Genomic DNA, 14272 nt, shown 5'->3' with positions numbered 1-14272 from the left:
GGTTAATGCAGTCCTCTAGAGGCTAAAAAAGGCTTGACCTGGTATAAAAAGCAATGTTTTTCCCATGTAATAAATATTTAAAATGTTTTATCTGTGTAAATAAATGCTAAATTCTGTGAGCCCGGGGAACGGCATTAACGTCTTTTGCTTGCTGAAACATTTATGGAATCAGTGTCAGCCAACAGAACACAGCCAAGAGGATTTTGTTAAAGGTAAACTGGAGTGCTTTTAAAATAAATACGAAGAGTTGTTTAAGATCTTCAATTATTAACAGAAGAAAAGCGTGGGCTGGAATAGTGCAAACAATCCCTTTCGTTGCACTTTCCCTAATCCCTGTGCTGTTCTCTGGGCCCAGCCTGGAGCGAGCTCCTCAAGGCAGATGCTGCACCTTCACAGATGTCTGGAGAGAGCAGCACCACAAATAAGTAGACTTAAAAATATTTGAAAACCATTTATTTTTATATTTGCTTCTCAGGACTTAAGTTCAAGAGCCTGTGTTTATGGTTGGCCAGCGATGACATTGCCAGCCTCTGAAAACAGCACTGGAAAAATTCGGCTCTGCTGTAGAAAGCAGTTGTTGGCATCACCTCCTTTACATCCAGAGGCCAGCTCTGCAGTCTGATCAGGTCACCAGGCACTCTGATTTAATTATGATTATCAGCTGTACAGCTCATTGCTAGGAGTGCAAGCCTTACCTCCACAAGTGAGAAAAAAATGCCAAAGGTGCGCGATGGTGTGAACACCCGTGTGGGGTGATACCTGTGTATTGCACCATGCAAAGATTAACAGCATACAGGAGTTGGGACAGAGAAACCATTCTTTTATAAGCTGAACTCTCTCTTCTTCCTCTACACAGAGAAAGAGCCCAGAAAAGTATTTAGAATTCTCACCACTGGTTCGAAAAGTCTTTGTGACTGCTTATAAGGGGGTGGTTTGCCTTGGTTTACTCTGATCAGAAGTGCAGCTGCACCTCTGCGGTTTCAGAACACAGATTTGATGTGTTTTGAAGCGTGTGAGGTTTTTATTAAAGAAGTGACTCTGTTCCACCTACCCATGGCTCTTCCCCAGTCCTTTAATCCCTCCTCATCTGCTCTCCCCCTTGCCAGTACAATGAGTTATCCTGACTGTCTGGGCACGGTTCCTCGTACCACTCCTTGCAGCAGCTCTTTGTGTTGCACGTGGCTGCCTGACAGAATAAAGCAATTTGCAGGCAGCAGCTGTGTTGCAGCAATAACCTGACAACAATGTGAGGAGCCTGGTGATGTGCATGGATCTCTTGCCTTTCTGCATTATACCTTCTGAGGGCATTTCTAAAGTCGCTGCACAGTCAGTGGTTTTTTATCTCTTAGAAACTCTCTGAATACTTTGCTGGTAATGTATTTAAGCTTGCTAATTATTAGAATCATCTGGATTTAAAACCAGGCTGCCCTAAAGGGATACTGCACAGCACACACACATCAATTCATGCTAACAGTATTCAGTACCTCGTGTCCTCTTCAACGTTGGCTTCTTATCGTCAAGAAGCTTTTCTCTAATTAAGCTGGCTGAAGGTCCTGTACGTCTGCTGGTGGTACTTGTTCCCCTTGGCCATCTAAACATCATCTCAAGTTCGTGGTGCAAAGCTTTGTTTTCACAAGCGCTGCTTTGTTAGCACGAAGGGCATTGGTTTGTGCAGATATTATCTTCTCTGGACATCTGTAGTAGGCTGAAGCACTTTCATGGCGTGGGTGTTAATGAAGCTGGTTTTGAAATGAGGGAGCTTTTCTGTTCATCTTTTTGTCTGCCCTCAGTACCCTCTCAGGAGTACTGGGTATAACCTACAATGAATGCTAAAATTAATTAGTACTAATAATTAAGGGTAAATTACCTAAAACCTCGTATCAGAACTCTTAACCTCATAAGCTTGACTACATTTTGGATTAACAAGACTCCTGAAATCACTGGGAAATGGGGCCTTTATTTGCTTTTGTGTAGGTTTATTTAAAGGTCCAAGTATTTCAATCTGCAAAGTTTGGGGGGGGAGGGGGGGGTGTTTCATATTTGCAGCCATCCGTAGTCTTTTAACTTTCTTGTACTGTTGTACCTTGTTTGGGAGAAGGTGAGACGTTGCTTTAATTTTCTGGGGAATGTAACATTCCTGACTGATGTAAAGAGTTGGAGCAATGGTGGTGTTGACTGCACTTCATTTTCTGTGCATATTTAGAATTAGTAGACTGAATGACGTGGGCATTTAGCGGAAAAGGTTGGCTGCTTCATGTAAGCACAGCAATTTTTTTTTTTTTTTCTCCAGAGACATTGCTTATTGAGAAAAACACCCAGAGGCAACTGAGCAAGCAGAGTGGCCCACTCTTGTACAGGATATTTTGATCCTGTCAGTAATGCAGTTATTGTAAGAGTCTCTGTGGAAGCCCAAATGTTTCATGCTGAATGTCGCTGCCTTTGGATAGCAGCATATCCTTTGGATAGATAACTGATAACAGATAACTGAACTGCCTGGAGCCACCTGAGAAAATGTTCTGACATCTGAGGGATGTTAGAATCCAGCCAGTATTTGCTAGCAGGCAGTGAGGGATGCTGCTGGCCAGGCAGCTGATGCCACATTTGATTGCTTCTGCTGTGTTCCTTCATGGCTGTGGAGCAAAGGCAGTCTCAGCCTTAGCTGTGAACTGACAAGTGGATTGCCTACAAGGGAGAGGGCTTGTCAAGAGATGTGTCATCCTCATTTGAAAGTATTTAAATTATTTTTTTTAAAAAGGAAAAAAAGAAGAAAGTCTAAGATCTTAGATGATAGATTTTAAAAGTTATTAGTTATCACAAGCTCTCTCGGCAGATGTATAACAGACATTTGCAACCCATGAATCACATTTCTCAAAAATCACAGCTAATACCAACTTCTCTGAGGAGATGACAGCATTTGCAGGAGACACTAATGACTCCTGGCTCTCAGTCATTGCAAAATCATGAGCTTGTAATTGTTCTGATCTGGCTATTTGTAGATTATAGAGTTCTAGAGGTCTCTCAACACTTCCATCATTAATAACTTGCCAGTGATAGTGGTTGCTATCGTTCCTACTCAAAGTGATAACTTTAAGATCTTTGTAAATGCAAATCCTTACTAAAGGCTTACAAGGCTGGCTTTATTCTTCTGGTTTTACAAAATGAGGAGAAGGAGACAGAGGCACACGAATCTGCAACTTGAGTCAAGTGCGTCTGAGGGTACAGCTGCTTGGTGATTTAGAAAACTTGGCTACAAGTCACCTTCCCTGGGCCATTCTGGGAATGTTTGGCTTGCTCATGATTAAGACTTTCAACAGTCTCATACCTTAAAAATCTTGTAATAATATTTTCTCATACCTATTTCTGGGCAACCTCTGTTAAAAGGTGATCCTTGGGACAAAACTAGCACTGCTGATTCTGACTCTCCCTCTGTTGAGACTGAAGTTAGATGAGGTAGATGTGGAGCACAAAAAGATCCTAAGAGGGCGGGGAGCTCTTATTCAGTATGGGTTTGGTGGTTCTTGAGCAGCTCACGCTCTGCCTGGGACTGGCTTGACTTCTGGAAGAGCCCAGCATCAGAGTAGGGACATGACTTCGGTTTGCCACCCCTCCCCATACGCTGGAGTGCATCTCTGTGCACCCCAGCACTTGCCCTCACGTGTGTACCATGGTTCTTGTCCCTCTTCAGGCCTGGTGTTCTTTGTTTTTCTCGTGCTTTAACTCTCCTCAATACCGCGTGGGATATATTCCCTCCTCGGGGAGGGGCTCTTTGGTGACAGGTAAGGTAATACCTGTTTCACTTTGGTCTGTGATCTGGGCAGCTGTGGGAAATTTTTTGCAATGTTGGGGATAGTCTGGAGGGAGGTGTTCTGTAAATGTACCTCTTTACATCATCAAGATGATGAGTTCAGGTGAGGGGAAAAGAAATAAAACTGAAACACTACTGTGGAATGTATAGCCTCTCTGAATTTTGTTCTCTTGCTGATAAGTGCTTCCTTCTGTTCTCTCTGCAGGTCTCCAGGTGGTTTTAAATTCAATTATCAAGGCCATGGTCCCTTTGTTGCATATTGCCCTGCTGGTGCTGTTTGTCATTATTATCTATGCCATCATTGGACTGGAGTTATTCATGGGGAAGATGCACAAGACCTGCTACCATGTGCAAGGGGGACTGATGGGTAAGAGGAACACACATATACCTACAGAGGCTTTCAGAGGGAGGCTTTTGTCGTATGTAATAGAACATTTCTCCTGGCACAGGAGATGAGTGGCTGTTGCTCACTGCTTGTGGACTTCTCATGGGTTTCACAATTTCACCACTGTAGACTGAGCTACACAGGAGATGGCATCACAGAAATGAACAACTCATATATTTTATTATTAATTTCATATACAAGTGCATCTTTGTTTTAAACCAGTATCGTTGTAAAGGAAAATATCATTCAGGGCAGTACTTTTTTTTTTTTCAATCACACAGGCTGCAACTGTGGTTAGAAGTGCAACCAGAAAGAAAACAAAATTATATTAGTGGGAAGAAACTTTTTTCCATCAAATCCATCAGGAAAAAAACTTTCAAATTATTTGCAGAAAGAAATATTCACATTTCAAAACAATTCAATTGCATTGTCACTCATCTAACCATCTGTTCATTTTCATTTGATTTATTGATCTTGAACAGCATCTATTTCTCATGTGGTGGTGGGTGCTAATGCCTAGGACCCAGTTCAGCTCATAAGAAAATATTGAACGGCAGAGAATTGTTTCAGAAGTTTTGTATTTTCTGCTTTTATAATGTTGGCAGATTTCATTTTCTGGAAATGATGCTAGAACTATAATGCACTGTCACTCTGGTTTGCATCTTTAAAGTGGGTTTATTTTTCTCCATTCTGTCTGGAAGTATTTACATTACAGCATCTAATTCTGATATTACTGTTTCTGGCATTCTTCCGTGATCAGAATGTGATCACAATTTTGGAAAACTACATTTTTTTACCACATAAGATGAGAAACAAACATAATTACCTCCTCCCTTACACATATGTACATTCCTGCACCTGTTAAAAATGTAGCACTAAGCTCTGAAATCTGTATATTTTTAAAAAATCACACTGCAGAAGTTTTTGTGCTTATAACAATGTTTCCTTGAGCATTCTGTATATACCAAAGTACTTAGTTTGCTTTGTTGTATAGGTTCTCAGATCTTTGAAAACACCTGTACAGAATAAGGGGTGGATAATCAAGCAGCAGTCTTACAGTTTCTGAGTGCCACTGGGCTACTGATAAAATGCCACACATCATCGAAATGCCAAAAGAGCAGAGCTCCAGACACTCTCTGCTGTAATTCAGCAGTGGCCTGGTGCCACATGAACCTGTCTCCAGAGCACTGGAGCCTGTCTGCTGCAGGGGCTCAGCCTCCCTCAGCAGTGCCAGTCAGTGCTGCACTTCCAAGACTAACCCAGATGCCAGGTGACTGCAGTAGGAAAATGCTGGCCATGACACGCAGCCTAATGAAACATGAGAGGCTTGATCTAATGTTCCCTGTCATGTTGAAAGGCATGAATTCTTCCTCGCAGGCGGGTATGCTTTGGAAAAAAAAGAAGTTAATCTCAGTTTTGACTATAAAATTTGACAGCTTGGCTATTATTTTTTACAAAAAGAAAGCGAAGCGCGACAGTGAGCAGTTGCCTGTGTATTCCTGAGAAATCTGTCAAACTCCCTGCAAAACACACTTGTTAAAATCTGATATCCTTCACTTGCTTATCAGTGTGTCAAGTGGTTTTCTTCAGCTGTTTTTTCCCCCTTCTCTCCTTTAAGATACCCCTGCGGAAGACGATCCATCCCCGTGTGCCCCCCAGTCTGCCCACGGGCGGCAGTGTCAGAACGGCACCGAGTGCAAGGCGGGCTGGGAGGGACCTAAGCACGGCATTACCAACTTTGACAATTTTGCTTTTGCCATGCTCACGGTGTTTCAGTGCATCACCATGGAGGGCTGGACAGATGTTCTGTACTGGGTACGTATCCGAAAATGACAAGCTGAGAGTCCTGCTTGTGCTCACAGCTATGTTGGAACCTGGGGGCTTTAGCTTTCTTGCTCATTCTCTAGAGTGAAGGCATGGTTGCTAGCATGGAGCTTGAATTAACTTGGCTTACTGTTAGGTAAAATGGGAGGGGTTACCTGGTGCAATGAAATCAAATGTAAATGTTGACTTTCCATTGATATTTTAATTTTGAATGACAGCAGATGGCTTATTGATTTGAAAGTTCACAATGTACCTTGGTTGAGCAGAAAGTCATTGAAAGACCCTCTCTGCAGGACTGAAACATCTCATACATCTCCAGATTACTGATGTAGAAGTATTTGTGCTCTACCCATGGCATTTATGTTCCAAAGGCACTGCACTGGTCAGCTCATAGGTTTTATAGGAAAGGCCTCACAAATTCCAGCAGTACTTCTGATTATGACTTTTTTCATAGAAGAATTTATTCTAATGCTATTAGCTCTGATACCGGTATCAATCATGGTCCCGTGTTTAGCCAAAACATGATATTGTCTTTAACATAAATGGAGTCTCATCTTGTCCTGTACCCTAATTCTGGACATTTCAGCAGCTTTAGTTTATACCTTTTAATTCCTAATGTATTGGGAAATTCATTGCAATACAATTTTACTATAGGAGTTAATATCAGGTTCAGCTTTCACCAGTAAATCATATATAATAAACAAGTTTCTGGATGTAGCTCTGGCCATCAGCTTTTGCAGCAGTATGTTATGACCCAGGACCTTCATTCACACACAGCACAGTCCTGTCTGTACAAGGCTAAACCAGACTCTCACCAGCTTGTGAGTCTGGCATGTCATGAGACCTGGTTCTCCAGGATGGTAGGGTGTGTTAAAACACACGGTGCAGTTTAACTCAAGAAGGCTCAAAGCACACAAAAGGGTAATCTGGACTGAGGCAGCTTACACTGTTAGTCAACATCAGCTTTTCTCCTAAACATGAGCCTGAAGCTGCCTTCTACCCACCAGTGATTTAGAGTTTACAAGATTTCCCTTTGAAGATTTAGCTTATCTGCCAAGGATGGTCTCTGTGTGGAACAGTTAGAAGTTGTCTATCTTCTTAAGCTTAGAGTAAAATAGTGACTAAAGCTTCCTTCTAATGTCTGAGATAAAGGGTAGAGATCAAAACACGAGGGGAGTCTGGGTCTCAGAGAAAAAAATTGTCATTACTAGAAAAGATGTTATAAATTAATAAAATAATAAAGAGCAGAAGTTAAAGTCTGGAGAGAAAATGGGAAAAACTTCTCCACAGTTCAAGTATGGCTACATATAGTATACCTGTCTTTTTAGCACATTTATCTCACATTTCTCTATGCTGTGTGTGACTGAGAGGATTTATTTACAGGGGAAGAGGGAGAGAGTAAATGATATCAGAAAAAGACATGAAAATAGTTTTGGCCCTGCATACCATTCAGTATTGTGAAACCTCTCCACAAGTTATCATCAGTTTCTCCAAAGACATGTGCTATGAAAGACCCTTCCAATTCCCACCCTTTAAAGGCCCACGTGTCATTTTCATGACTGGATATGAACCATGCTTAATTCATTATCAGTTATCTAATAACAAGAGCCAAAAGCATATACTCACTTCCAAACGATTTTCTACTATGACTGCAGGAGACAGTCTGATTTTTATGGTGTCCCTTCAGCAAACTGGGTTTTGGTTGCTGGCTTTTGTTTGGTATTCAGTCAGGTTTTTTTTTCACTGATTTCCTGAGCTGTTCTTTTTTTTCTTTACAGACAGTACGGTGAACTTAGACCTGAAATTAATACAGATCAATGGTCATTATTTTTAGGGGCATGCATATCGTGAGCTTTTTAGATTATGGCATTGTTAGAATGCTTGCTTTGGAAAGAGCAGAAATATTTGTTATCATCAGTTCCCAGTTATTCCTAGACAAGACTACAAAAGATAAGAGTTATCACTGCAGAAAAAAGTGTCAGTAATTGAGGAGGAGGAAATTTATTTCATAAAGAAAAAAACCTATCACCTATGTTTAAAGACCATGAAATACAAAGTTTGATTAAATACCTGAACACCTGAGCTGGCAGACATTCTTGGTTAAGCTGCTGGAAACAATCCTAAAATATTATTGTCCCATATGACTTTTTCCTCTCTGTGCTATACTGACAAAGCAGTCAGAGTTCAGCTCTGATCAGTGTTTGCCATATGGTAAGGAGGTATCTGAGGTGTTTCCTCCTGCAGAGGGGTCTGTGCTGTGCTGGGGACAGGGGTTGCTTGGGCACCTACTACAGGGCACCCCTAGGAGAAGCACTGTTGCTTTAATATTTGTATGTAGAAACGGTGTCTAAACACTCACACTGCGATTTTGTCATTTCCAACCATCTCTATCGTGGTTTATACAGTAAGATTTAGAGTCCATGGCAAGGGCATTCCAGCTTAGGTTAGCCAGATCAAAAGGAAGAGTACTCTGGAGAGTAAAGAATAGAAAAGATGCAACGTTTCAGTTGCTAAAGGAAGAATTTTACTAAGTGAGGTGGGATACAAATATCTACCTTAAATTTACTGTTAGCCACTGTTTCCTTAGTGCAGTCTGACTCATTCATAACTTAATTCCCTGGTCTTTGCCTTTTTGGCTGAGGAAGAGAGGGCTTGTCATAGACAACCCATTGGGAGGTGCATCTCCACAGGGTGCAGAGATAGGAGGCTATTCTCTTCTCAGCTCTGAAAGACCTCCTGGAACCACAGTGAGGTCACTGAACTTAAAATTTGCTTTATAAGGAAGTAAATCCACACAGTTATTTAAATTAGAAATATAGTGTTTGTTGTCCATTTTACACTAAAAGTACAGATTAAAAAACAGTGTAGGAAAATTTTGTCAGCAAATTGGACAGTTTTGCAGACAAAAATTTTAGGTGATGATTTTCAGAGGTCATTCATTAAACTTAACAATGTAAGATAATGGGCTAATATTTAAAAGTGCTGAGCATTCAGAGTTCAAGCAGACTACCAAGTTCTTAACTCCTCTGCAATTCAGGGTAGATAACAAGGTTTCAATCTGGGGTCCTGCTGGGGTCAGTGGCAAAATTCTCATTAATTTCAAAAGGTCAGGATCTCACTTCGTATTTTGCAAAATCTTGACCATGCTTGACCATGTTGAGATTTCCCACATGCAGTCATAGTACAACATGAGGACTTACAGATGCCTGATCAGGGCCTTGGTATCTGTTGAGATTAGTCTTCCAAGGACATACATGTGGATGCAGAGTGTTTTCTTTGCTCTCTTCTTAAATCTGAAAATATGTGCCTGACCTAAAACTCAGCAGAACAACAGATGAAGCTCTGGGCTGAATTACTTGGCTGGAAGTGTCGAGACAATGGAGCAATTCCCTTGCTTTGAACTTTTCTATAAGTGTTTCTCAATTATATCTTCTTATTTTCTAAAAAAAAAAAAAATCAACAACCTGACTTTCGAAAGATACCTAGATCTCTGCATTCCTCTCAGTGGGAATGGAGGAAGCTTAGCACATTTCAGCATGTTGCCCTGAAAAATATAGTAGTCATTTCATGAAGCCAATGTCTGTCCTGTGCCACAGTTTGCAAGGTTGAAGCTGCATGATTAAAAGTCAGAAAGCTGTGTGACCTCCCACAAGCCCTAGACTCCTAATCCACTTAAGAGCTCTTCAAATTTTAACTTCAGTTTCCTGCTTCCTTCTTCATGCTTCCTGGTGCAGGCTTTTCACCTGTGTGAAGCCTGTCTCCTCTCTCATGGAATACTGTTTCCCAGCCTGTGATCCACATCCTCACAAAAAGATAATCAGAGACAGGAAAGCAATAAACTTCTATTCCCTAGGAGGACTTGGCATCATTAAGATCAATACACTTTCCAATCTCCCCTCTCTCTCTCTTAGCAGATAAAGACTTTGAGTAGATCAGCTTCTTTTGAAATGAGAAAGAAAAATGTTAGGGAAAACAGTTTGACACTGCTATCGTGGAAAGTAGGGTAATTACTTTAAAGGAGCCAAATTTTTGATGTGAAATAACTGTATTGGACAGGATGAAAATCTGTGCAAAACAGCCTTGTTGACTCTTCACTGAACAATTGATCTTTGTTGAAGAGAGCGTTAAGTGTGCTGCCTCAGTCTTACAAACTTTTTTGGTCCCATGCCAGGTGCCTTTGCCTCATGGGCAGCCAGTCCACAGAACCATTGAGTAGACAGACACCTCTCGTGATAGATCACATTTTAACTTTTCCTAAGCCTTGTAGAATAATTTGAGGATATTATTCTCAAAACTCTCCTTAAAGTATCATTGGCCAGCATTAGCAGCTCACTTGGTGCAGGCACCAAGGCCCATTTCTGAAGACTCATCCTTCTTGGAAACTTCCAGCAGCAGATGAAAATCCAAATGTTGCAAATTGAATCATTTGGTATTTTGTAATCGGTCTCTGCTGCAGTCCATTATTTTGTATTGTCTTGTTGACTAAGGAGGAAAATTAATCTCTGTGCAGTTTATAACACAGTGTTTAAATATTTGTAGGCCTTTGTTGTCTTCACTTAATCTTTTTCTAATTAGAGGAGATTCAGTTCTTTCAACCTTCCCTAATGGATCTTCGTTTTAATTATTTTTAATCAGTTTGTTACTGTCCTTCAGGGGAAGCTTTGTTTCTGAGTTAAATACAATTTGGCCAGCACCCTGTCTCTAGAAAGGTTTTCATCTTTGTGTGAAATGTGCTCTCTGCAGCTGGAGACCTGTGACACTGCATGCAAATCTGTCCACTGCAGCCTGAGTTTTACATGCCTGGTCTCTCCACTGCCCTGCATCCAAGCAATTGTACATATAAATGAGAGCAAAGCACAGAGAAATTGCTAAACACAACCACAGGTTGTATTGGGCTGTTCACACTGCTGGGTAGTGGAGAACCTGGTCCTGAGTTGTTCTGCTTGCCCCTTACAGCTTGAATTCTAGGATTGAGTGACTCTGCTTGATCTGCTTGAAGATTATTAATAATGAGCAACCTTGAGCCTGCCATCAGTTTTGGAGTCTTGGCTTTGACCCATCTCATTTGGACAACACTTCAGAATACTTGGTCGAGCCTCTGAAAATAACACGCAGTGCCTCCAGGAACAATTTACCTCAGGGTTCTAAGTGTAAGCTAAAGAGTGTGGTATTATTATAGATGGACTAAAGCCAAGCCTGGGTGAGATCCAGGGCACTCACCTGTCCCTGGAAGAGATGCCCAAACTGGCATGTAATAACTTGACTCCCTCAGATGTAAAAAATGCTTGTTAGTCTTCCCCAGCCCCTAGGCAAGAAAATGAGTTAATAGTCTAAAACAGAGCAGTAGAGCCACCCCAGTGTAGTGAGAGACACAACGCAGTGAGATTGAGTCAGTGCAAACCTTCAGGAGCATCACATCCCCAGGGACACCAGAGAGAAACATATGTAGATGCAGTGGGTTAAACAGGCTGTCCTGGAACTTCCCTCCAGCTCTCAGTCTTTGTGATCATGCTTTCAAGAGTCGCTTAATCAGCTTGAAACACGGGCTTACAGTCACCCTTACAGTTCCCATCATGAAGTCAAAATGGAACAAATTGAACAACAGATGTAATTTACTTTGCTGACAGCATTGACAGATCCTGTGAGCTTTTCTCACCCCCCTCCTCCAGCCTGTTGCAGCCAATGAGGAAGACGTGAGAAATTCAGAGATATTGCCACAAAGTGGAAGACATTAAACGCAGAGCTACAACCCCCAATTTTCGCCAGCTGTGTTTTTCCTTCTAACCCTTTATTCTTGCAGCACTTAAGCTTGAATTAGAAAGGCTTTCCACAAAAGAGAATGATCTGATTCTAAGAATATATCTGTCTACATGTTTCCATGTTGTTTATTCCCCATCCACCTCCACCCCCTCCAAGAAAATGCTGGGCTTTTATTGTTGTGGGGTTGAGGTTTTTTAATCATCTTTTTGGCAGGGGTTTGCATGAATGTGAAAAATTTACAAAGAATAAGCACGCAACTATGAGCAACCCATCACTGTGATTGCAGAGGTTATTTCATCTCCATCTGCTGTAGCAGTGGTGGGTAAGGGGAGAGGGCCTATAGTTCAGAGCACTGAAGGGCCACAGCATTAATGCACCGAAAAAGCAGTTTCCACATTTAATTTGCATAAATGCTGACCTCAGTCTGTTTTCCTTTTCCTCATTGACAACTGCACATGCAGCTGTGATGGTTGCTGTAGTGCTGACTTACCAATGAGTAACAGCAGTGACTTACTTGTTGGCACCTGCCACAAAAACCTGCTGCTGAACGTGTGTTCAGTAGACTTGTTGTGTGAAACAAAGTTTTTATGAGCCCTTCAGAACTCAACTTTGGACTGCTCAGCCCTCTTCCTCTATATGAAAAGAAACTCTCCATTAAAAATAAGCTTTTTTGGGTTGGTTATGGGAGGTGTTAATAGAGACCCTCTGCCCAGTGCTCCTGTGTGGGAAGGACCTTTTTAATAGCCCTGTCTTTCTGTTGCCCTTTCACTTTTCTTTCTTCTTTTGTTCTTCTTTAGACTGTATCCTAATTGCTGCTGTCTAATCACCACAGAGACCTTTCTAATCTTTAATCTTTTGTCCCAGAGCTATAAAATTAAGAGCTAAACTACTGGGACGTTTATATATGATTTAGGATTTTGAGTGCCTCTGTTTGTGGGTGCACTGCTTGAGCCCTACCACCAGTTTTGTCAAGAAATGATGATTGGTGGCTTCTGAAAAAATAATAATCAGATTTGTTAGCTGTGGACTCATATCTACTAGACAAATTCACAACTAATAGACAGGTTCATTATCTAGATTGTGGGAAAGGAAAAGACAAAAAATATGCCCAAGGCCAGGACACAAGTTATGTCTCTAGAACTATTTATTAAATTAATGTTTATTTGGAGTTTAACTTGTTTCAACATCTTGCTTTTAAGACAAAGGGTGTTAAAACTAAACCTTCACCAGTCTTACTGTGAATTTTAAGTCCTTCCTGCCTGCAAAGAGAATTGGTCCATTAAAATTGGCTTTATCCATTGATTTCAGAGGGATTTCTGCCTGGGCAGGATTTGAGGGCTCAGTATGATGAGTAGTCATGCCATCATAAGTGTAGTTTATCTGCACCCATGGCCCACTCTACAGCTGTCTCCTTGTGATTCCAATCCTCTGAACTGCACCCAAACTGGGGACCTAAAACCAATATTGGGCTCATCTTCTGAAAGATATAAGAAGACCAGAAGTAGAAAATGAAGGGTTTAGAAGTCAATCAGAGGAATCAGTCTTCCTACAGGGAAGGACTTGTGGGTTTTGGTGGATGAGAGGCTGGACCTGGCAATGTGAGTTTGCAGCCCAGAGAGCCAACCATGTCCTGGGCTCCATCCAAAGCACTGTGGGCTGCAGGGGAAGGAGGGGATTCTGCCCCTATGCTGGGCTCTGGTGAGACCCTGCCTGAGTGCTGCATCCAGCTCTGGTAGGACATGGAGTTGTTGAAGTGAGTGCAGAGAAGGGCCATGAAGATGATCAGAGGGATGGAGGACCTCTTCTATGAGGAAATGCTGTGGTTCTGTGAAAGGCTAAGAGAGTTGAGGTTGTTCAGCTGGAGAACAGAAGGCTCCAGGGAGACCTCCCAATACCCAAAGGAGGCCTACAAAGGAGCTGGAGAGGCATTCTTTACAAGGGCATGTAGTGGTGGGACAAGGGGTAATGAATTAAAACTGAGAGTGGGAAGATTTAGATCAGATATAAGGACAAAATGTTTATAATGAGGGTGGGGAAACACTGGCACAGGCTGCCCAGACAGGTGCTGGATGCCCCATCCCCAGAAACATTCAAGGTCATGTTGGACAGGGCTCTGAGCAACCTGATCTCGTGGAAGGTGTCCCTCCTCATTGCAGGGGGTTGGACTAGAAGGCCTTTAAAGGCCCTTTCAAACCCAAACTATTCTATGAATATTTACCACAGACTCTATTGACTCTTAAAGCACATCTAGAACAAATCAGGCAGGACGTTGTGCTGATCTTGCCTATGTGGTGTTGTTTGCAAGACTCCTAAGAGAAGGAGAAGGGGCAGTCTTGTCTGTCAAGAACACAGTTGCACCTCATTCGGGCTCTTTGATAGTAATTTCTCCAGCAAACCTCTAGTGCTTTTACAATATCTCTGAGTGCCTATCAGATGAAGGTTTATTATCTGTGTGCTAGGAGTTCTAGATACTGTACATTTTATTTGAGAATTTTGGA

The 14272-nt window shown here is 41.8% G+C and overlaps 1 protein-coding gene across 20 annotated transcripts in view; it reads left to right on the top strand.

Annotated features, from left to right (window-relative positions):
• The window catches only part of CACNA1C (calcium voltage-gated channel subunit alpha1 C), a 465854-nt gene that overhangs the window by 292590 nt on the left and 158992 nt on the right, over window positions 1–14272 (top strand). For all 20 annotated transcript variants that reach the window (XM_032106990.1, XM_032106978.1, XM_032106993.1 and 17 more), the window contains exons 6-7: window positions 4011–4172; window positions 5809–6005. In XM_032106990.1, the coding sequence (XP_031962881.1) occupies window positions 4011–4172; window positions 5809–6005 (359 nt within the window). The remainder of the gene's footprint in view (window positions 1–4010; window positions 4173–5808; window positions 6006–14272) is intronic.

Source organism: Corvus moneduloides, chromosome 4, assembly GCF_009650955.1.
Source record: "Corvus moneduloides isolate bCorMon1 chromosome 4, bCorMon1.pri, whole genome shotgun sequence".
Taxonomy (NCBI): Eukaryota; Metazoa; Chordata; class Aves; order Passeriformes; family Corvidae; genus Corvus; species Corvus moneduloides.
The sequence above is the reverse complement of the archived record's forward strand: the minus strand, read 5'-3'. Positions and strand labels throughout refer to the sequence as shown.